At 40.1% G+C, this 23547-nt stretch overlaps 1 protein-coding gene across 2 annotated transcripts in view; it reads right to left on the bottom strand.

Moving 5' to 3' along the window:
• The window catches only part of LOC135698527 (sodium- and chloride-dependent neutral and basic amino acid transporter B(0+)-like), a 382858-nt gene that overhangs the window by 3819 nt on the left and 355492 nt on the right, over window positions 1-23547 (bottom strand). For both annotated transcript variants that reach the window (XM_065218542.1, XM_065218543.1), the window contains exon 4: window positions 12025-12256. In XM_065218542.1, the coding sequence (XP_065074614.1) occupies window positions 12025-12256 (232 nt within the window). The remainder of the gene's footprint in view (window positions 1-12024; window positions 12257-23547) is intronic.

Here is a 23547-nt window from a genome sequence, read left to right as displayed (position 1 = left end):
TTCTAAGCTTTAAGACTATATTAAAGAATAACGACATTTTACTGCGTAAGTTAGATTGTTATGGGATCAGAGGAGTGGCAAATGACATAGTTCGAAGCTACTTAAAAGGTAGAACTCAATTTGTTTCGTATGACGAAGAAATAAGTTCCCTGAGACAAATAAGTACAGGAGTTCCCCAAGGGAGCAATAATGGGCACTTACTATGTCTCATTTACATTAACGACATTAGTAAAACTTGCCTTGCTGGTACTCCGAGGTTGTTTGCAGATGAAACAGCCTTATTTTATCCGAATGTCGATCCAAAAGCGATAATTTCAAGCATGAATGAAGACTAACAAATTCTCCAGGAATATTTTTGCGATAATCTGCTCTCACTAAATTTACAAAAAACTAAATACATGATCTTCCGACCACCAAGAAAAATCCTTCCAATTGTTCCTAATTTATTTAGTAATGGATGTTAACGTCATACAGAAAGTAGAGTCATTTAAATATCTACGTATTCAGCTAGATTGTACATTGTCTTGGGATCTGCATATCAAGGAAGTAGCGAGAAAAGTTTCATCCATGTGTGGAGTTTTGAAAAGGGTTAGTTGTTTCATTCCTCGAAAAGTTCTGCTTATGTTCTACTACACTCACATTCACTCATAGCTGAACTATTTGATAATTGTATGGGGCAGAGCCTGTAAATCAAAGCTTAAAAGACTGCAAGTATTACAAAATCGATGTATTAATCTCGTGCGTATACAAACTTTGGTCAGAAACGGTTTACTTTTATAGGTCCAGCCAAATTTAACAACCTACCCAGAGATATTCAGATTGTAACAAATCGTTCATCATTAACCATTAAAAGTTATTTACGATCGCAAATACCACAACTATTAATTTAAGCTTAATTATATTTTCTTTCTTTTTATTATTATATTTTAACCGTCATCAAACATTTAAGTGTTAATTATTTGTCCATCTTTCCTTAGTTTTAATATAAATATTAATTTTGTAATGTTTTAAATACATGCGCTTCTTTAAAAGGATACTTTATCCACTAGAAGTGCATAAATTGTTTTGTTCGTAATGGTATCTCCTTTTTGTAGAATTGTAAATTAAAATATGCTCAGCCATTTTATATGTAGTGTTTTGTATTTATGATATTGCCTATGGCTGAGTTTTTGAGTGTCCACTACCAGGGGGCTCAAAATGGAGCTTTTTGGTGTGGGGAAGAGTGGAGGGCACTCAAAAAAAAAATTACCATGTGTTTTAAAGGCGATTTTGGAATTTTTGTTTTTAAACTATATTTTTTTTTTATAAAATAAAGGTTTCAGAAGAAGAAGAAGAACCCGATTATTCTGGTGAAGAAGATTGCGATAAAGATGGAGACGAGAGTTAATCCGAAAACTATTTAGATGTCATGGACTCTGAATACGCAGAAGATCCCCTGACTGTGACGGAGGACGAGCAGAACGAAGGTGTTAGGTGGTCCAGTCGCCACAATCGCGGCACACTGCCGGGTCAATTGTTCGATTCGTGGTATGGATCCTACATCATATGTGAAGGCCATAACAATTTAGGAGGAGTGATGGGATTTAACAATGGATTGTCCCTCACCATATACCATCGGTTTACCCATCACGGAGATAAGCTTCGCTACAAGGGTAGCTGTTAGACATCTACGAGCGAGACGGCGGAACAATAGTGAAAAAGGGAGGTAACATATTTATTATTGTCATAACTATCTTGGTCAAACCGAATCAACACGTAAATACAAGTTGTTTGTATCCGTCAAACTGTCCGTGTTTATTTATTGCCCACAAATTTTACATAAAATAAGGATTATATTGATAAAATTTATGGATCATCCACTCTTTTTTATGGATTTTCTTCGGTGTTTTATGGATCATCTTGATGATTTGTTGAAACATTTTTCAATATTTTATGGATAGTTTTATCAATTCTAAAGGTGAATTCTTAGAAGTGATGGGCAACTGAACCAACCGGTGTGCACCGTGTGCTGGTTCGTGTTCAAAAAAATACTCCGGTGCCACTCACGTCGTTCAGATTCTATAAATACCCATACTGAAGGGTATTTGACATTATTTCCCAGTTTTTCTGCAACTAGAAGCAGCCATCTTGAATTTCAGGATTGCTTCGGAAATCCGTTTCCGGTCTCTATACGTCATTCCGATTCCGAAAAAAAAAACCCATATTGAAGGGCATTTGACAGAATTTCCTAGTTTTTTTTTTGCAACCGGAAGCCGCCACATTGGATTTCAAGATGGCGTCTGACATTGATTTCCGGTCTCTAGACGTCATCCCGATTCCAAAAATACCATTATTGAAGGGTATTTGACAGTATTTCCCAGTTTTTTTTTTAATCCTGAAACCGCCATATTGGATTTCAAGATGTCGTCTGCCAATGATATCCGGTCTGTATAAGTCTTCCCGATTCCGAAAATACCCATATTGAAGGGTATTTACTAGTATTTCCCAGTTTTTTTTTATAACCGGAAGCCCCCATCTTGGATTTCAAAATGGCGTCAGAAATTGATATCCGGTATATATACGTCATCCTGATTCCAAATATTCCCATATTGAAGGATATTTGATAGTATTTCCCAGTTTTCCAAATGGAGTCAGAAATTGACTTTATCCTGATTCCGAAAATACCCATATTGAAAGGTATTTGACAATGTTTCAATTTTTTCTATAACCGGAAGCCACCATCTTGGATTTCAAGATGGCGTTGGTTGACGATTTCCGGTCTCCACGTCACCCCGATTCTGGAAATACCTACATTGCGTAATACATTTGAATTCACAGTTTTTCTGTATTCAAAAACCGCTATTTAGACTTGACACCACCGACAAACCGACATGAAACTGAAACTTAACTCTTGATCGAGAATCCATAAAAAAGAAATAGATTGAACCAACTCATAAATTTTGTAGGCGTGTTCGTGGCTAGGATAAATAATTTCCGCGAGTACTGCGGCAGATGTCAGTTTTGAGCTTTGATCAGAAATTTCTTTGTAATTTGTATGATCATTCATGTCGGTTTGTCGGTGTTGACATAATTTTATTCATAAAATACAAATTCTGTTTAGTTATCTGTCATCACTGGCAAATATGAATAATGCGCACCACGCACATAAACATACAACAGTACCGGATCGGTTCTTGAATTCAAAACATCATCCTTGTGAACACGAATACCGGTACTGGAAAATCAGAACCACACCGTGTGCAGCGAACTGGTGAACACGGTGCGGTGTTGCTTGCAACTACCAAACCGAACCGACAGCAGCACTAAACACTCGTTACAACGGATCAGCACATTGGTTATGTTTTAGAAATCCATACCGGTGCTGTACCGGTGTTTTTCCCATCACTGATTCTTAGGGCTGCCCAAGTTTAGTAACTGACAACATTTGGTTGTCCAACTAATCATGGCACCCACTTTGTTTGTGAGAAATTTTAAATAGACATTGTTTAGTAAAACTACTATGGCATGAATAATTATATTCTCGTGCAACATGCCTTCGATCCGTCATAAAGAAGTTTTGTAAGCAACAATGCGTACATTTAATTGTCAGAGTGTTATTTAAAAGTATTTTCAACTAGTTACAAGACATCCTGCACCTTTTCAGTTGCATTAATTTGTGAGATGCTATAAAAAGTGTTTTCAACTTTCTTTTTTAACAAACCTTCGGTGCTACGATGTCATCGTTTTTGTCGAGACTTGGCTCGATTCTCGAACGCTTTCCATCCAGGTGTTCGGATCCGAATACGAGGTTTTCCGCTGTGACAGAAATCCGAAAAACAGTCGGAAATCTATTGGAGGTGGTGTTCTCGTGGCAGTTCGTTCCGGGTTAAAGGCGAGAGCTATTGAAAACGTCTTGTGGAACTGTGTGGAACAAGTTTGGGTGGCCGTAGAACTGAGCGATCGCACACTGTACCTATGTGCGGTGTATATTGCACCTGACCGGGTTCGTGACAACGAACTTATCGATACCCATTGCCGGTCCGTTTTCACCATAATGGAGAGTGCGACACCAACTGATGAGATAATCGTTCTGGGTGACTTCAATCTACCCGGTGTTTCCTGGAAACCATCTTACAGCGGCTTTCTCTACCCAGACCCTGTACACTCTGTATTTCATACAGGATCAGTTAGCCTTCTCGACTGCTATAGTACAGCAACACTATCTCAAATAAACCACGTAGTCAACGAAAACAACCGTAGCCTGGACCTCTGCTTCGTTAGCGTTCAGGACACCGCTCCTTTCATCTCCACGGCACCTTCTCCACTAGTAAAGCAAGTACATCATCACCCTCCCTTGGTTGTCACTGTTGCTGACAATCACGATCGGGTCTTTGACGACATTTCCACGACCATGTCATACGATTTCCGGAAAGCCGATCATCGTAGTATCGTCAACGTGCTATCTAGTATAGATTGGGAGAGCATCCTCGATCCTGATAATGTTGAAACCGCTGCGCAAACATTTCCACATGTCTTGGCTTATGTCATTGACAGGTGTAGTAATATAATTTGAGAACCACTGTTAATTCATATCAATCCACACCAAACATAAAAATAAACAGTCATAGAGGCCAACCGCCTTAAAAATGCATAGCACACGAAATAGGAAATTAATCAATTGCAACCATATGTGTCAAAGGCAACATCATACACCGATAAGCGTTTCTTTTCCTTCTCTCCTTTCCACCCCGTGTGTGGCCGTACCGAAGAGCCCTCGATAGAGTGGCATCAAATTGCATAGCTCAATAATTCCAACAGTCCACCAAAATTCTGACGCATCAGTCAAGAACCTTTTTGCCTGTCGGCACTCCAGTCGTCTCGCTCACCCATATGCAAACCATAGATTAAGAATCATTGTAAAACCATATATAAAAGAATGACTTTTGTGAATAAATCAATCTTTTGACCGAGAGCCAACTTGGGTAGTCGCTTGGTCCGAACCGGAGGTTACTCCTCAGAGCCCTCCCTAGTTCGGATACCATCTAGACTGAAAAGAAAGCCTTCTCCATACAAAAGACACGGCGCCTCCCGTCACACAGGCACGTTCCGAAAAGAGTTCACCGTAAAATTTCTCATCCTCCCTGGCAGACGAGTGAACTGCGTAGGTTGAAGTCGACCAAGAGAGCCGCATTAAGAAAATTCACTAAGTATCGTACGCTTTCGCTGAAACGTCACTACGTTAGGCTCAATTATGAGTTCAAGCGAGTTAGCCGTCGGTGCTATTCGCGATATCAACGAGGGATTCAGAGGAAACTCAAGTCGCACCCGAAGTCATTCTGGAATTACGTAAATGAGCAGCGCAAGGAATCCGGCCTACCTTCTTCAATGGTGTTGAATGGAGCAGTTGCTTCCACTCCTCAGCAGATCTGTCGCTTGTTTTCTGAGAAGTTCGCCAGTGTTTTCACGAATGAGAGATTAACTGACGAACACGTTACCCTAGCAGCTAGTAATGTTCCACTGTACGGTCAAACACTGGGTGCGATGGATGTCAACGTCGAGATGATTTCCACTGCCGCATCACAACTCAAGTCGTCCTTCAATCCAGGACCCGATGGCGTTCCATCCGCATTCCTGAAAAAGCATATCGCCAGCTTGCTGATGCCCATGCTTCACCTATTTCGATTGTCCATCTCGAGTGGTACATTTCCATCTTGTTGGAAATTCGCACATATTGAATCAGCCACAAAAAGGGCAGCAAACGGGATGTGGACAATTATCGTGGAATTACGTCGTTGAGCGCAGTTTCGAAGTTATTCGAGTTAGTCATCATGGAGCCTCTACTCTCTCATTGTAAGCAGTATATAAGTGGTGATCAACACGGCTTCACTTCCGGTCGTTCTACTTCCACAAATCTGCTGTGTTTGACATCGTATCTTACGGAAAGCATGGCAGAGAGGACTCAAACAGACGTCATATACACCGACTTGTCAGCTGCCTTCGATAAGCTAAACCATGCCATCGCGATTGCCAAGTTGCATAGACTTGGGGTCAGCGGCAACCTCTTGCGATGGTTTCGTTCATATCTCACTGATCGGCAACTGATGGTTGCCATTGGTGACAACCGGTCCAATATCTATCTAGCTACGTCAGGAATACCTCAAGGAAGTCACCTCGGACCTTTGATTTTCTTACTCTACTTCAATGACGTGAACTTGGTCATCGAAGGCCCACGACTATCGTATGCAGACGATCTTAAAATCTACCTACGAATCCACTCGATTGATGACTGTCACTTCCTTCAACGTCAGTTCGAAGCCTTTGCCAGCTGGTGTAATTTGAACCGAATGGTGGTTAACCCCACTAAGTGTTCAGTGATCACTTTTACTCGGAAGAAAGAACCAATCACATTTGAATACAAACTTATCGACCGTGTGAACCATGTGAAAGATCTGGGTGTTATTCTAGATTCTCAACTTACGTACAAGCAGCACATCTCGTACGTTGTCGACAAGGCGTCTATGACATTGGGATTTATCTTCAGGATAGCAAAGAATTTCTCCGATATCTACTGTTTGAAGTCACTATACTGTTCCTTGGTGCGATCCATTCTGGAATATTGTTCTACGGTCTGGAGTCCAAACTACAACAATGGTGCTGAGAGAGTTGAGTCCGTTCAACGCCGTTTTCTTCGATTCGCTCTGCGGAAGCTGCCTTGGAGAGACCCATTTCATCTGCCCAGCTATGAAAGTCGTTGCCAGCTGATTGATCTGGAGCCTCTCCGAACTAGAAGAGACACCTCTAGGGCCCTGTTCATTGCGGACACTTTACAAGGTATAATTGATTGCAGTGCAATCTTGGGGCAAGTCAACATTAACGTCCAACCCCGTGCGCTACGTAACAACGTTATGCTGAGATTGCCACTTCAGCGCACAAACTATGGCATGAACGGTGCAATAGGTGGGCTGCAACGAGTGTTCAATCGAGTCTCGGGCATCTTCGATTTCCATATGCCTCGACAGCTGCTACGAAGATACTTCTCATCGTTCTTTTCTGGCACAGTTAACCGTGAATGATTGTGTGTTTTATTTATGTATTTTATTCTTAGTTTTTATTTTTTTGATTTACCTATATAAGTTACTTAAATCATCATTGGGGCTTTACACAGCCTGTTGATGCAGACAAATAAATAAATAAATTGAATTGAAAACCTCATAAGAAACTGTCAATGACTGCGTGAAGAGACAGTCCGGTTCAATATGGTGCCGTCAATGTCCACGTTAATCTGGAAAGTACAGAATCTCTTCAAAAGCATTATAATTTCAACTAAGATTGATTTTGCATACGACAAGTTTTACAGTGGTATTAAAGCAGTAAGATGCACGTTTAAATAACATTAAAAGATAAAAGCAGAAGAAAACTATTTTGGAAAATGTTGAACTCTAGGAAGTATGAAGATAACATCTATTAACCTCAAATAAAACATGGGGTGTTTTCTGCATCACTTATAATACATTTATACAACATGTCGCTCTAATTCTTTTTTCAGAAAGATGTTTTATGCGTTACTTGGGTATAGTAATTAACTCACTGCAAACGGTATCAATTTTTGTGTGCTACACTGTATCTTCGATTCGAGACTTTCACCTTACTTGTGTGAGTTAGAGTCGATGTATAATGAGTCACGTCAAGAGCCTATTATTACCTATTGAGCTGTCAAACTGACTGCCTATCGTGCAAAGTAAACAAACATTATGATGCTATGAAAGGTCCACGAAAAGTATTGCAATAAAATATAAAATATAATCGAAGAAATGATCATAAACACGCAGTGAGCAATAAATTGCATTAGGATACGTTTGGTAATGATCACTTATGAGAATTTCTACTATTTTTGGTTGAGATAATTTGACTAATTCACAAATGATTAACGATTTACTACAGCCGCTATTTTTTCTCGCTAAAAGTCATTTGAAGTTGATGTAGAAGTCCTCTGTTGCCAAGTGAAAAGAAAGGGAATCTTTCGAAAACCGTGATGCAAGCTCAACTGTTTTTCTCTTGGCGTGACTCATTATACACCGACTCTAGTGTATGTTCCATTGCATGTGTGTTAGTGTGATGTTTTTTTACAGTTTTTTTTTCTCGGAAAATTGCCGTTTCCTACACTCGAAAAATTCCACACATTTTTATTGATGAATTTCCATGTGAAATTCCACATGATTTTTATGTGACCACACATAAATAGAATCCACTCAGAAGTACTCATGAAATTTATGCGTCAAATGAATAGTATGTGTGGTCACATAGTATTAAGTATGTGTCCGACACATAGATATTATTTATAGATCACAATGCAAAAAATCGTGTGTGGGACACATAAAAACAATCTTTGAAATTTTCTTAGTGTACAACTAAGTTCCACACAACATTTAGATTAGATGAGCCTTCGTGCTATAAAACCTAAGCGGGAGTCCAAATGGCCCAATTTCGGCACAAACACTAGCGAACAATTGTTTGAAGTTTGATGGAATTCTGGGAGGTAGAATTTGAAATTCGTTTTTTCCGCTATTTGGCGTGGATTTGCTTATTACAGAAAGTTGTTGCAACATACAGCAAAAGCAAAAATGCAAGTAGCTCAAAATAAATTATTTTCATACTCGATCTTATCCGATTTGCATGAAACTTTGCATTATTGTGTATTATGGTCAATCATTCACATGTGAGCTGAAACTCGGCCATTTTGAATATCGTATGGCGTATTCGATATATTCTAACAAATCATTACTCGAACACATCACTTCCATTCGATATGATGTCCTAGACAAAGTTGTAAGAAAACTTAATAAATTTCTGAAAAAATATACGCATATTTTATTTTAGTAATCTTGCGTCAAAAATACAAAAAGTGTTTGAAACTTAAATAAACTTTTATTTATACCAAACTCAGGCCAAATATATAGCATATTCGATAGTTTTCAATAGACCATAGCACGAAAACGGCTTATGTTATCGAAATGACGTCTAAGAGTTATAGGAAACTGGATTGCATTAAAAAAACGCACTCTGAAAAATTCACAAATTTTTGTCAAACAATGAAGAAAATGGGTCAACACTTCAATAGCAATAAAGTACATTTATTTATCTTATGCGCAAGCTTTCAAAAATGCTAAATTTTCTATAATGGACATAATGGACTCTTCAAAATTTACCTTAAATATACAACATAAACTTGTAGTAAAAAATTTGAACTGTTTTTACGCAATAATCATCATATTCTGGATAAAAAATTAAAATTATTTGTGAAAACCCGTTTGTCCGTTGTGTCCATTTTTGATAAGCTTCCCAAAAACATAAAATAAAAATCTTAAAAATGTACCTTTTTTGTTATTGATTTGTATTATTTTTTATGTTTTTATTTTTTTATGCGATATTTTTTTTAAGTGTGTATTTTTTTTTCTGAAAAGGTAATCCAGCTTCCTTCCAAGCATCAGAGTTGATAATAGAAGAGTAACGCAGAGTAAAACTGGCAACACTGATGTTGATCAATGAGCAGTTTTTTTTTGTTTTGGCAACCTTTGTTTTTGTTAAAATTTCCGATGGCTTCACTTGGGTTGTGGAAGTTCCTCTAGTTTCGATAACAATACTTCCCACGCAACAGGTTTGACAGTTCGATAGGTAGATTTTGGTTTTCGTCTGCGTAACTCTTCTATAGACCTTTTTGACGTTTGATAGTATTTCTCTATCCAGCACACATGAATGAATGAACGGTTTGTTTTCCCACTAATCTGTTTCCCTCTTGCTTGCACTCGTTCGATTTAAATGGTGCAGTAGTGTGCGCCGATTAAACGTCAATAAGCTCTATTATCAACTCTATCAAGCATGGCGTTTCATTTTGCATTTACTACTCACTCACACGCAAACAACATCAGAAACGAGCATTAGCTTGTGCTAGCCGCACTGATTTGGTTCTTATTCTCATTGCTTCTATTTTCTTCGATGAACGTTGAATTGAGTAAAACAGACAGCTGAGCGTTGTAGTAGATAGGGTTAGTGTGGAATAAAGAATGAGTAGAATCTAGTGAGCGTGAAGCGTGATAGACCGTATGGAAATGGCGCAAGCAATACAGAAAACATTGTAAATTTCTTGTGTTTTTATTTAAGTTGCCCAGAATTCTTTTAAATGGTACGAGAAATACATCTTGATACTAAACTGTTTCAAGTTTGTTGCTTGATTTACTTCAGGTCTCAATAATGAAACTCAATTGTTTCAACGTACTGCTCGGATCTTGGATGACCTCTCAAATCATGCATCAAATGGGAGGTGCAAACATGTTACACTCAAATTGGTGTGAAGTTATATGCTACGTGATATTGTAAATATGAAACACTTGAGCAACAAATCTAGCTTGTGTTGTATTTGTTGAATGAGAGTTCCGTAAAACATTATGTTTCTTGAAACTTGGTTACAACAGAGTGTGAATGATATGTTTTTGTAGCTGTTGAGCAACTGTTTCGAGATGTTACTAATAAGTCGACAAACCAATATGTGATGAAGAACCTATTTGCAAAATTTGTATGAATCTAAAAGTTTCCGAACTTCGTTTTGGAACCAACTGGATCAAGTTGTTACTGTAAATGTTTGTTGCGAACATCTAGTATCTCTTATGGCTCAAATGTGTCATGTCACTGTGATGTTGCAAAACACCTTTGGACTACATTGACAAGAGCTGATAAATCGTAATGCATGTGCCAACATCTGTGTAGGAAAAGGAACTAACAAATAACCATGGTGAGGAAGACCACGTCGAGGACAATAGGAATACGAACGGCGTAAAATGATGGTGATTACCGAAAGAAGCAAAAGAAATTTATTTGAGCCCCGAAAATCCAAATTTTTTTCAATCGTCTCAGAAAAAAGTTTGTTCATACAAATAATACAATTGGAAAATACACCGCGGGCCATCCGGGATTGTCCGGGGGATACATTTCACCACCTCCAGTTCCTAAGTAAAATATCAGCGGCCCGTTGGGCATTGCAAAGGGATCCTCAACTGCAGCTATTATGTATGTAGGTCTCCCACTAGCAGCATTCCAACCAGCGGAAAAGTTGAACGCCGGTGGAGTTGACGTTGCAACAGCTCCGAAAATTCTTCGGCCAACAGCGGCTGGCGTGGCCGTAGTCGGTTGAGAAGGCATTCCAAAGGGCCAAAGATAACGGTGAGAAGCCTGAGCTGACGTTGGATCGATTGTTGCTGGAGCTGGGGGCACCAATATGTTGTCAGTTTCTGAAGCTGATGTTGAATGTTGTTAAAGCAGATTTTTCAATGTTTATTGTGTTGTACCTTTTGATCCTAGTTTTACAATATTTTGTATAAATAGTGAACAAGAATCCTCGGCTTTGTAAAACTAATTCCATTGAGCATTATCAAATAAATCAATATAAAAAATTAGTGCTTTGGGATTAGCGTGCAGCAGAAGTCAACAGAAGCTACCGTGGAAACCAAAACGACTACTGGAAGAATCTTTCGATGAAATCAAACAAACATTTCTAGGAAAGTTGGATGCGAATTCTTGGTGGATTTGATTCTGGGTAAAAAAACGAAAAATCCAGAAAATGTCAAAAGAAAAATTAGGAGCAGCTCATAATTTGTTTTCCAATGGTGGTAAAAATATTAAAATTAAGTGGTTACGCCATTCTCTACTTTAGAAATCGTTCTACAGAAATTAAAAAAATATTCATGAAACCAACCTTTATGGACTTTTAAAATATATATTTCCTGAAACACTAGACAAGCTCGTGTAAGAGCGTCAATGCGAGGAAGTGGAGATGGGTCTCTTTAAAAAAGACAACCAACCAACAAAAAGTTGAAAAGAATGGAAATATTGAGTGTGTGAGGTATGTTATGCCATGAACCATTTGAAACAACTCCACTGTTTTCAATCATCAAGTGTCGCTGTAAAGACCTCAAATCTTTTGTATCGAAACTCGATGTTAATTCCAATATTGTAAACACAAAAGATTAAGCTTAAACTGGTTCCGGTACTTACCCTTAAGAAAGGGCGCCGCACGCCACATATGCGCCGACCCCTGGCCGAGGAACTGCCCCAGCGAGATCTCCAGCAGCACGACCGGCAGCCCAACCAGGAGCAGTAGTATGACGTAGGGCACGAGAAAGGCCGACCCATGATGTTGCAGTTCGCGAGGGAAGCGGGCCACATTGGCGTAGGTCAGGTTCAGACAGAGACATAGTATAACGCCGCGGAATATTGATGATCTTGACTGGAAAGAAATAAAAAAACAGAGGTAGGAACATTAAATTGCTGCTATTAATAATAGGATCATCATCATCGTTATGATACCATGCATTTTTCTGCTCATTGGAAGGCAAGCAGCTTTTTCTTCATTATGTAATTACTGGTAGCGAAGCTTATGCTGCAATCCAGAATTCAGGTGCACTGGACCGGTATGAAAAGTAGGTCTGGCGATTGCACACCAGAGTCCAGTGATGCGGAGCTTGGTGTGCCCGGACCAGCCAGCCTGGTAGAATGAATGTTTTCGTGTATTGGGCTGGTCTTTCTCCCCCTGGAGGATGAACGTGAAATGTAGATTTATTAAGTACCGCGAGTAGCGTGCAGCATTATTTACTGTTAACCGTTCAGGAACTGGTCACAGATACATGACCAGAATTACCTATCCTGCTGGCCTACTGACTCACTCCGGGCAAATCCGTGTGATGTTGATAACCTAGTTTTTCTTAATTTTATGAACCTTGAATTTCAACGATCGCTGCTTGAATTTCAACGATCGCTGCTTGATAGCAACTCTGCAATTACCCTTCTGAGGAATGGTTTGACCTTAAGATTGGCAACAATTCTCTTGACTGGTTACTCGATGGCGAGACACGACGGTAATTGAGAAAGTAGGTCAAACCTATCGAAGAGCAAAACTTGGTATTAGGTTACATTACAAAGGTACGTCACACGCCAGTTGAAATTTGACTCCAGGAAGAAACTCGTTGTCGTTGCATATCTGGATTCATGAGCAAGTGCTCATAGGCTTTATTTTCAAGCGATGCATCGTCTTCTTCTTGTCTGTCAAATCTGCATAAATGGCACAATTTGCATGCGTGCTCAAAACGTGAGAGTGTGCATCGTCGGCCCAGTACCAACTGACTCGGCATTTCCTTGTCCCCCGTTGCGAGTCTGCATAGATGTAATATTTTCTTTCTTGACACAAGTTTTCCTTCGTTGGCTCTAATGGCTGGAGAGGTGCGCTAAAATAAATGACGTGAAACGGTTTGACGGCAGCTAGACGGCATTATGAATGGGGTGTTAACAATGAAGTTATCATAATTGTAGCCTTCGCAACACCAGATTGTGGTGCAACTTGTCGGTTTCAACATATGGAATGATGAAGAGGAATAAATTAGAGAAAATTGAGCCATTAGAATATCTTAAAACGGCATGGAGTGACTCGATCAGCTATTGGGATGAATTTGTTTAATTGGTTGTTTGAGCAATAATTATCACTAGCTTAACAAATGCTGATAATTTAGTTTCAAAACCATTCAAAAGGAGGCCTCAGATAGCTTAGCCATTAGGAATTAACAAAAGCCTAGAAGAAGAAGACCATATTGGCCGCACCCGATCATATTCCAAGGACCCCAGGAAAGTGACCAGTTTCTGACTTCTTGGACCAAAACCCATCAACAGGTCGAAAGAACAAAAAGGCGAAGAGACAAAATGTCGAAGGGACAAAAGGTTGAATTAATTCTGGTGGGACAAAAGTTTGAAGGCGTACAAGGTTGAAGGATCAAAAGATCGAAGGAACAAAAGGTTGAAAAATCAAAAAGTCGAAGGGGCTAAAGGTCAAAATAGCAGTATGATGAGTAAAATAAGTAGATCAAACTAAGACGCAATTCGAGTACTCAAACTGGAATGATCAAAAGTAATATCTTTTTCTTGATGTTGACTTCTTGTTTATAACGTGAGCAGCGAATTCAAACACATAAAGCAATAAACGAAAAACCCAAAACGCTTGCTACTACTATCACGATAAACTATATCTGTAATATAGCTTGATATAGCCGGCGCCGGTGGTGTAGTGGTAAGCGTGACTGCTTTCTAACACCCCGATGGGTTTGGGTTCAATTCCAGCCGAGGTCAGTGGGACTTTTCTGAGGCATAAAAATCTCTGGTCACGTCTTCCTTCGGAAGGGAAGTAAAGCGTTGGTCCCGGCCCATGTGTGTTGAATGGGTGCGATATCCTACGCAGGTGTGGAAGCTGCCTCCTTGCACATTCGTCAATGGATAGCAATCGATGTCCGTCGGTGATTGGCACTAAATTACGGAACAGAGACCGACGTTAAAAATAAAGGAATATAGCATGATATGAGATAGAAGGGGACAAGGATATATTGCTTGCCTGCTTTGTAGCAATATACACGATTGAGGACATAGCTTGATTGGAATCGAGAAAAGACATAACAACAAAAACAAAAAACACATAATACACACACATGCATACATGCAGGCACTGTCCGATCTCGTCGAGCTGAGTGGATTGGTACATATATGAAACTCTGGAAGTTGAAGTTCGAGCCTCGGATCAAAAGTCAGTTTTCCATGTGGTAGGCGAACTGAGGGTAAGGCCGCCCCTTAAGCATTTATACTATTTTAAAATAATAGAGAGCTAATTTGGTTTGGGGCTGTTCATAAACTACGTAGACAGTTTAGGGGGGGGGGGGCTGCCAGTTATCCATGACCTATACAAATTTTAAAATTTTTGTATAGACAATTGTCTACGCAAGGGGAGGGGGGGTCAAGGATCCCAAAAAAACTGTCTACGTAGTTTATGAACAACCCCTTATATCTTCCACGCAGAGTCCATGTCTAGACAGTTTTGAATAGGGATTGTGTGGTAGCAAGGTTTGAATAGGTTATGTTGTTAATTACTGTTTATTAGAAATCAGAATTCATCAGTGCTCTGTCGTCTCTGGCTCGCTAACCTTATATACGCCTGTAGGTATGCGGATAGAACTTGATCCATAATTATTCTACTTAATTGGTTAGTTAAATTTTTGCACAGTAGTTGAATTGATTTGCATTGTTTAAAACAGTTACTCTGCATGAGTAGCCCAATCTTAATCTCAAACATATCCGATATTGAGAAGAATGTGAATTTGTGACAAGCAAATTTATATTTTGATTCCGTTTCCCTTTATGTTCACAGACTCTCTTAAAAATCCTGGTGCAATTTCAGATCACAACTAAATTCCTTCAAATTTCGTACAGCTCTTGGGGGCCTCAATACAAATCGAAAGAGGCATAGTGAATATTTGAGAGCTGCCCTTATACCCAGCACTCCAAATAAGGTGACGGTCTTACTTCAATAGAGCCAATTTTTTCAAAATCATAATTAACAACATATTATTGATCAGTATTCACTCGGCTGTCGACAGAAGCAGACCACTCTCAATCAGCTTTCTTTCCAGTTTTCCGGGTATTATTCAGCGGTCCAGAGTTGGTTGTAGGTCGAGAAGTTTCGTTTTGCCTTGGGGTGGAAGGTGCTTTAGCACCGGGTAGCCTATTTCGTCCAGTCCAGCCGAGTTCCCGTTACTCCGACCGAGAGCGAACACGAGTTCTTCCCAGGAGAGTGGGCTGTTGATCGGTAGGTCGTCGTTGTCTGGAGGAATTCCGAAGAAAGACACAGGAGAGAGAGGGGCAGACTCACTGTCGGAAGCTTTCGCTGTACTCCGAGATGCCGGATAGTTTGGCGAAGTATTTGCCCAGTTCGTCTGCCACGACGGTTGGATAAGTGATGGTGACGGTGTCTGTTCGAATCTGAAGCGGAGATGACCGCCGCTTGCTGCTAAGGGCGTTGATGCGACTCCATAACTCCGCTGACGTTTGCTCGGCGTTGATACTCTCCAGAAAGTCCGACCAGCAATTTTGTTTCGCCGTCCGGATCTCCTGTCGGCATTTGTTATGCTGCTGGCGATAGTTCCCGAGGACCTCTTCTCTTGCTGGATCGTTTGGGGAGGTGCGTTTGAGCTACCGGAGTGCTTTTCGCCTGGCTTTTACTGCCCTTTTGGTTTCGTCGTTCCACCAGCCTTCCGCCCGGGGACACAGCCAGTTTTTGGTATACTGGTGCTAGCGGCTTTATAGAAGATTTCCGTGATGCTTGGGATAGTCGTGGGTTCCTCGTTCTGCGCGAAGGCTCGGCACGTGTGCTGAAAACCCTCCCAATCAGCTTCTCCGTAGCGCCACCGCGGTCTTCGGGTGTTTTCTGGGGGCGATGCGGCGGATAACCGAATCTGTACTGGATAGTAGTCGCTACCGCACAAATCCGGGTTAACCGACCAGAGCACGTTGCCCGCCAGAGAACGGCTGGCTGTGGACACGTCAATGGCGGTGGTGTGCTGACCGTTGAAAAACGTTGGGCCACCATCATTTAAAATGACCAGATCTTCCTGCTCGAAAATATCGCAGAGGGTGACGCCTCTAGGGTCCGCTCGTGGGCAACCCCAGGCCGGGTGGTGGCCGTTCAGGTCCCCTATAAACATCTTGGGTTCCGGTAGCTGATCAAGTATTCTGCGAACCTGGTTGTCCAGGCTGGGCAGCCTTCCGCAGGGCAGATAGGCACAGGCGATGGAGATGCTAATTGGATTCTGGATCTGAATGCCGACGATTGGGAGGTCGGTATCCAGATCAACGATTCGGTGAGGGATTTCCTTACGAACTCCTATAGCAACGGATCTTTGGAGGTTGGACCCTTTATTGATGGACCAGGTATATTGGCCGTCTAGTGTTCTGTTCATCTTGTCCACCGTCACGTTGTTGACCTCTTGCAGGGCAAGCATCCAAGGGGACGCGCCGCTGCAGAGGAGTTCCAACTCAGCCAGGTGGAGAAAGAAACCGCTAATGTTCAAAAGTTCGATTCAAAATGATTGATAAAATCGGTGAATCGATTATTTTCAAAAAAAAAAAAAAATGAATCGATTCACTAAGATCGATTTTCGCCTCAAGATCGCCCAACGCTAGATAAGACACATATTGATCGCTAATTTAAAATCGCATCCGGTATGTAGCGTACCAAGTTCTTAAAAGACAGATTCTCTTTAAAGTAGGGGAAATGCAGGTAATGTCCCTACACAGCAAAAAAATTATTTTGATATCACATCAAAGTGGATGCACTACAATCATGTCGAAAATTTCATGTAATTTTTATGACCACATAAATAAACAAATGCAGTAAAAGCAGCGTAATGTCAGTTCATGCATTGTATTAATGATAATTTTGTCCTTTTTAGCAAGTAATATTACACCATATGTTCGACATGATTGTAGTGCATCCACTTTGACGTGATATCAAAATTATTTTTTTGCTGTGTAATTTGGGCCCATACATAAATTCAGCAATCGATTAAATTTTCAATAGCAACCAAAAATATCCATTTTTAACGTCCCAATGACGCGTTCATCTAGATAAAATTGATAAATAGCAGATTTTTAGCACTGGGCCCAATCTTAGATCCATAGGCCAACATTAGAGACATTTCCCCTACATACTCTACACACTTAGAAATAACTAATTTTACACGTGACGGAATCCGTCGTTGACATAAAAGATGAGACGTAAACAAACATGTCATGTAATATTAAGTCCTCCGAGACTGAAATGTTCGTTGCTCGACGAAATGTACGTTTGATTGAGCTATATTTCGCGTCTGTTATGACTCAAATTTATGTCAAAATTGACGCTCGTATATGTCACTCTCAGAGCACCTAAATATACATGATTTTTTCGAAGTGTGTAGTTTCCCAAAGTGTTGATCCAAAGGCGGTAAAATCATTCCTCATCTCATCAAAATCGTGCAATTTGTACACCATGCTTTAGCTCTAACTGTTTGGCATTATTACGTAGCACAACTTTTGCTTCTATTGTCTAGAACTCCTTGCATAAACGATAAATGTAGACCAAAAACAACACCAGGAAGGGTTTTTGTTTTGCTGCTCACAGAACCAAAACATCCGTTACACAGTGCTGAGCTTTACAGCAGCAGACAGTCTCTGTTCAGCGCGATTTACCGTAGTGAGTGAGTGGTACGAACTAGAACTTACCTTCTTGTAAAAACGAAACTGCTCATCGTCTCGGGTGTAGTAAAGGTAGTCCAAGAGGTATTTGGCATTGGTGGCATCAATTTTCCTCATCGTGTCCGGGAAGGGTGACGGGAGGAAAAATTAAAGTTTTGCGCCGGTCGAGCTTCGGGCACTTTCGCTCTGCTCCCGCAATTTGAAGCAAACGTGAAATTTACCGGCTGATTTCACTGAACCTATCTCTTCTCTTATCTGCTATTACTCATGGTTCACGTTGGCGGTGGGACCAACTGGGAAATTACTAGTTCCAAGCTTTCGGTTCACTTTCCCAGGAGACCTCGGCGGTAGTTTATTACAGTTCAGGTTTTATGGCTTTCCGTTCGATCCGTTGCACATTGTCACATGGTTAGTCACACTTTCGGAAGCCGGTACATTCTTCCCTGCGGTAGGTGGCTTATCCAAACTCGTAAATTTCGTCATGGCCAAGTCGGGGCCCACAGTCCGTCACAGTCGTCCACTGAGATGTGGCTTTGTTGAACCAGATCCCCAGAGCCCAAGCTCCGCCGCTTCGTTTCACTGTTCTTTCACCACTGCTACCACTATTTCTGCTACTGCTGCTGTGGCCAATAATTGTGCAACCGGGAAGGCAATGCATAATTATCGATTTTAATGCATAATGACAGACCTTAGATGCCGTCCATTCCGCATCATCTTCAGATTTTTCTATGCACTTCACCTCAAAGGTTTCTTGCCAGCTTCCCTGCCAGCTAATCACTTATTCACACACTGTTGATAATCTTCAATCCTCTATGGTTGCACCAACAAACCTTCAACATTGAAATGGGTTTCGGTTTGAATTTTCACTTTTTCTCAACTGGGTGGCGGTAGCCGGCAACCAGCAGGCGGAGGAAAGATGGCAAAGATAAGTTGTTTCGTACTATTCGTTCAAAGGGCTTTTCCTTTTTAGCATTCAGAGGTCTGCGGGATTCGATGAAGCGTGCAATGCGCGCAGAATTCGTTAGCAAAAAATTGCGCAACATAATTAGAAGCGCTTCGGGGAGCCACATAGTGCGAGGAAGAGTGAGAGAGTGGAGTGTCGATGAACGGGTAAGTGAAAAATTATGAGCAAACCGAAAAAAAAGCAAACACTGCATTTGTGCAAGGGTGACGAAGGAGGTTTTTCGAGGCAAAGAAAGTGGAATTCGACGGTTTGCAGCAAGGTGTTGAGCTACCGGGTCACGCAATGGCGAATGAAATGGAAATCTGGAGAAGTTTGTTCATGTTTGTTCACCGCGTAAGGTGATAATTTATTGCATGCGACGATTATTGTGATTATGAAAGTTTGATTAAATTCCGAACGGCTTCAGACAGACACCAGTGCGCATTGGTTGAAAGGGAACGTCGGCCCGCCTAACTACCGAGTGTATTAGTACAGTGGCTACGAACAGATGACCTGGCGATTTAATTTTAGGATAAATTATCAAATTGGGTCACAAACGGCAATTCATCAAAATTGATAAAAAAAAGAGAGAAGTCATTTCAGACCACGACGAACAGATTAGGTAACTGGTAGGTGGTGTTATTTTAGTAGTTGTTTTCAGTTGTTGTTTTAGTTGAACTGATGACTTGATTATTGAACCTTCAAACTCCTAGCCGCTTGGAACAGCCACATACTGTCAGATGGAGCAATCACCCACATGAATCGATGCACACAAATATCCAGCTGTTAGAATATTTAAATAGTAACTGTTTGTTGATACCGGAACAACCGGGATACCGGGAAGGTCATTCTTGTGAAACCGCGTTAAACTTAGTGTTAGCTAAATGGAAAAATAACTTGGAGCTGAAAGATACGATTGTTGCTGTGTTTTTGGATCTAAAACGCGCTTTTGAGACAATTTCTAGAACCTTATTGTTGAGAACAATCAAGCGCTTTGGAATTTCGGGTTCTGCATACAAATGGTTTGAAAACTATTTATCTGTCAGAACACAAAGGACTGTTTTTAATGATTTTGTATCTTGTCCCGTTGACAATGATCTTGAAGTGCCTCAGGGAAGTGTATTAGGGCCCCTTTTATTTATTATGTATATTAATGAAATGCAAAGAATTTTACGGTTTTGTGATATAACCTTTTTGCTGACGACACTGTGTTATTCATTGCAGCTAAAGATTAAGAAGAAGCCGTTTGTTGGTTGAAGTATAAACAATTGAAATTGAATATAAGTAAAACTAAATTCATGGTAATTTCGCGGAATCGTGTAGATGATGGTGTCTCTGTTGTTATTGATGATGAGACAATTGATCGCGTTCAGGAAATTGAATATCTTGGCGTAATTATTGATGACAAATTCAAGTTCAATTCTCATATTGACAATGTCATCAAAAAAATTGCCAAGAAGTATGGAATTCTATGTCGCTTGAAAAACGATTTAACTTTTGGTAGTAAAATGCAGTTAAACAAATCAATTACCTCCCCTCATCTAGATTTTTGCCCTTCCATTTTATTTTTTGGCCAATGAAACACGTAAAGGGTGATACGGTCAAAATTTGGTCAAGGGAAAACGCGTGTAAATCGGTGAAATGGTTTAGTTAAAAAATCAAATTAAATTTCTTTTTCAAGTTCAATTAGTATAAAATTCAGGAAAAATATTCAGTTAGGCTTCCGCTTTTCCAAATCCGAATTGCCGGGCCTTACGCTTGACCCCTGCCATCAGATTTTGTACAGCCACCTTGTCCACCTTCTTCGCCGCAGAAAGCCAGTTTACCTTGAACTGCTGCTCGCCCTTAGCAGTTTTTTTGGTTTTCTTTAGGTTCCGCTTGACAATAGCCCAGTATTTCTCAATTGGGCGGAGCTCTGGCGTGTTGGAAGGGTTCTTGTCCTTGGGAACCACCTGCACGTTGTTGGCGGCGTACCACTCCATGGCCTTTTTACCGTAATGGCAAGATGCCAAATCCGGCCAAAACAGTACGGAACAACCGTGTTTCTTCAGGAAAGGCAGCAGACGTTTATTCAAACACTCTTTCACGTAAATTTCTTGGTTGACAGTCCCGGAAGCTATGAAAATGCTGCTTTTCAAGCCACAGGTACAGATGGCTTGCCAAACCAGATATTTCTTTGCGAACTTTGACAGTTTCATGTGCTTGAAAACATCTGCTACCTTTTTCCTTCCTTTTGCCGTATAAAACTCCTGTCCCGGAAGCTGCTTGTAGTCGGCTTTGACGTAGGTTTCGTCGTCCATTACCACGCAGTCAAACTTCGTCAGCATCGTCGTGTACAGCCTCCGGGATCGCGCTTTGGCCGTCGTATTTTGTTTATCATCGCGATTTGGAGTCACTACCTTCTTGTAAGTCGATAGTCCGGCTCGTTTTTTGGCTCGATGCACGGTTGTAGACGATGCACCCAGCTTATTTGCGGCATCTCGGAGAGAGAGGTTAGGGTTTCGCTTGAAACTACCGGCAACTCTCTTTGTCGTCTCAGCGGCTTCCGGTTTTCGATTTCCCCCCGATCCAGACTTCCTGGCTGTCGACAAACGTTCCCCAAACACTTTAATAACATTTGTAACGGTTGATTTGGCAACTTTTAGCGATTTTGCCAACTTTGCGTGCGAGTAGCTCGGATTTTCGCGATGCGCGAGCAAAATTTTGATACGCTGCTCTTTTTGCTTGGACGGCATTTTGACAACTGAAGAGTGAATTCCAAAATCAAAATAGGAGCAACATTCTACACACACACACCTTCAAAATGAGGGGTGTTCAGGTTTTTTAAATGCAAAATTGAAAGAAATACGTCAAGTTGATATTGACCAAATCTTGACCGTATCACCCTTTAATGCGTTTGATTTTAAGAAGTAAAAGATTCACTTCCTCAACTTTTATGCTGGACGCTTTGCAATGGCTGTCAGTAGAGCAAAGAATTGTGTTTTTGACTATGATGTTCATTTTTAAAGTAGGGTTACGGTATGTAATGTGGGTCTAGTCCTTTCATTCGGCCTATCACGCAAATAAATAATTAATTAAGGAATATTACACAAAAAATAAGGAAAATATTGATCACTGATGATTGATAAATGTGTACCACACACAAATCAATTTATATCACAACATTTCAATACATTTTCAGCTCTCGTAAGTAATAAAACTGGTTGAGAATATCACTCTGTTCGGAGTTTTTAGCCGCCATGACTTCTAAGGTTAAGATGGGAAGGTTGCACTGACGATCATCAAATGGCCTGATTATGGCATTTATTGAATGGAATTACCTGATAATACACACTAGACGTAAAACTCACAGTTACTGTTTGAATATTTTATGTTTATTTTAATTGTTTAACAACGTTTTCACAAGTAAATCATGGACCCAACTTTAGGGACACATTTCTTTTCTATGTTCCTAACTTTGGCCCATGAAATTCATTTGACAGCATATAGCAATAAGAGTAACGTCAACAATGTGGTTTGCATTTGGATGATAAGGAACGAACAGGAAGGGAGATTTTTTCTGCCAAATCTGTATAATGAACATCACAATGTTTTGATTTAGATATTCTGCGGTCGAAAGACGATAAGCGAAATTTTTAATTTTTAATTTTTAACTTGAGTGATTTAATGTAGTTTTCGTAAAATTTTCTCTAAGAAATGTTTTGAGGAATGAAGAGTATTAAGTTAACAGTGATAGTGATAAAAAAAAATACATAGAAAAACATTACCAAGAGCGTTTTTTTTGAGAATCAAACAGGATAGGACGAAGTTGCATCCATAAATAGACCCAATTTGGGGACAATAGACCGATATTACATACATTTCCCTGGTGAGTTATTGTCTTAAAAAAAGTAAGTTTTTCAACTTTTCGTGGTTTCTGATAGCAAACGACATGATAAGCATATCTAAGCATACCATTTAGCAGTAGAATATCGTTTGCAGGTAAATTAATTGATGAGTTATGATTAAAAACGTAATCTATGGCTGCATATTAGACCGAGGTTAGGGACGTATACCCTAGTTAACGGTTTGCTGCATCGATATTTGTGTGATCGTATTGAAAGAGGAAGTGACTTTCATAGATATAACACTAGAAACGCGGATGATGTAAGAACACCACATCTTTTGAATTATGCTTCACAAAATTCATTATTTTTCAAAGTTATAAATGTTTTAATTCGATGCCTAGACACATCAAGTGTGCAACTACACTTACAGAATTTAAGAGACGCTGCATTTCACATGTAAAAGCTGTTTATTGAGCAGTTAATTTTTTATGAATGGATAAATCATGTATCTTGACAAAGTTATCTCTAACGGATTATTTTGTGTGGAGACTGTCACAAAAACATTTAAGTAATTTGTGTAGCATATACAAAAAACTACTTTGATTTTTAGTTTGTTGATTTTGTAGTAGTAATAGTAAAAATAGCTTTGAGTAGTCTACAATGGTTTGAGCCTCGCGTGCGGAATACAGGTATAAATGACTAATA

Source organism: Ochlerotatus camptorhynchus, unplaced genomic scaffold (genome assembly GCF_037179485.1).
Source record: "Ochlerotatus camptorhynchus isolate MF236.1 unplaced genomic scaffold, CSIRO-AGI_Acam_v1.1 ptg000089l, whole genome shotgun sequence".
Taxonomy (NCBI): domain Eukaryota; kingdom Metazoa; phylum Arthropoda; class Insecta; order Diptera; family Culicidae; genus Ochlerotatus; species Ochlerotatus camptorhynchus.
Note: the sequence above shows the minus strand (reverse complement) of the source record. Positions and strands in the feature narration are given on the sequence as shown.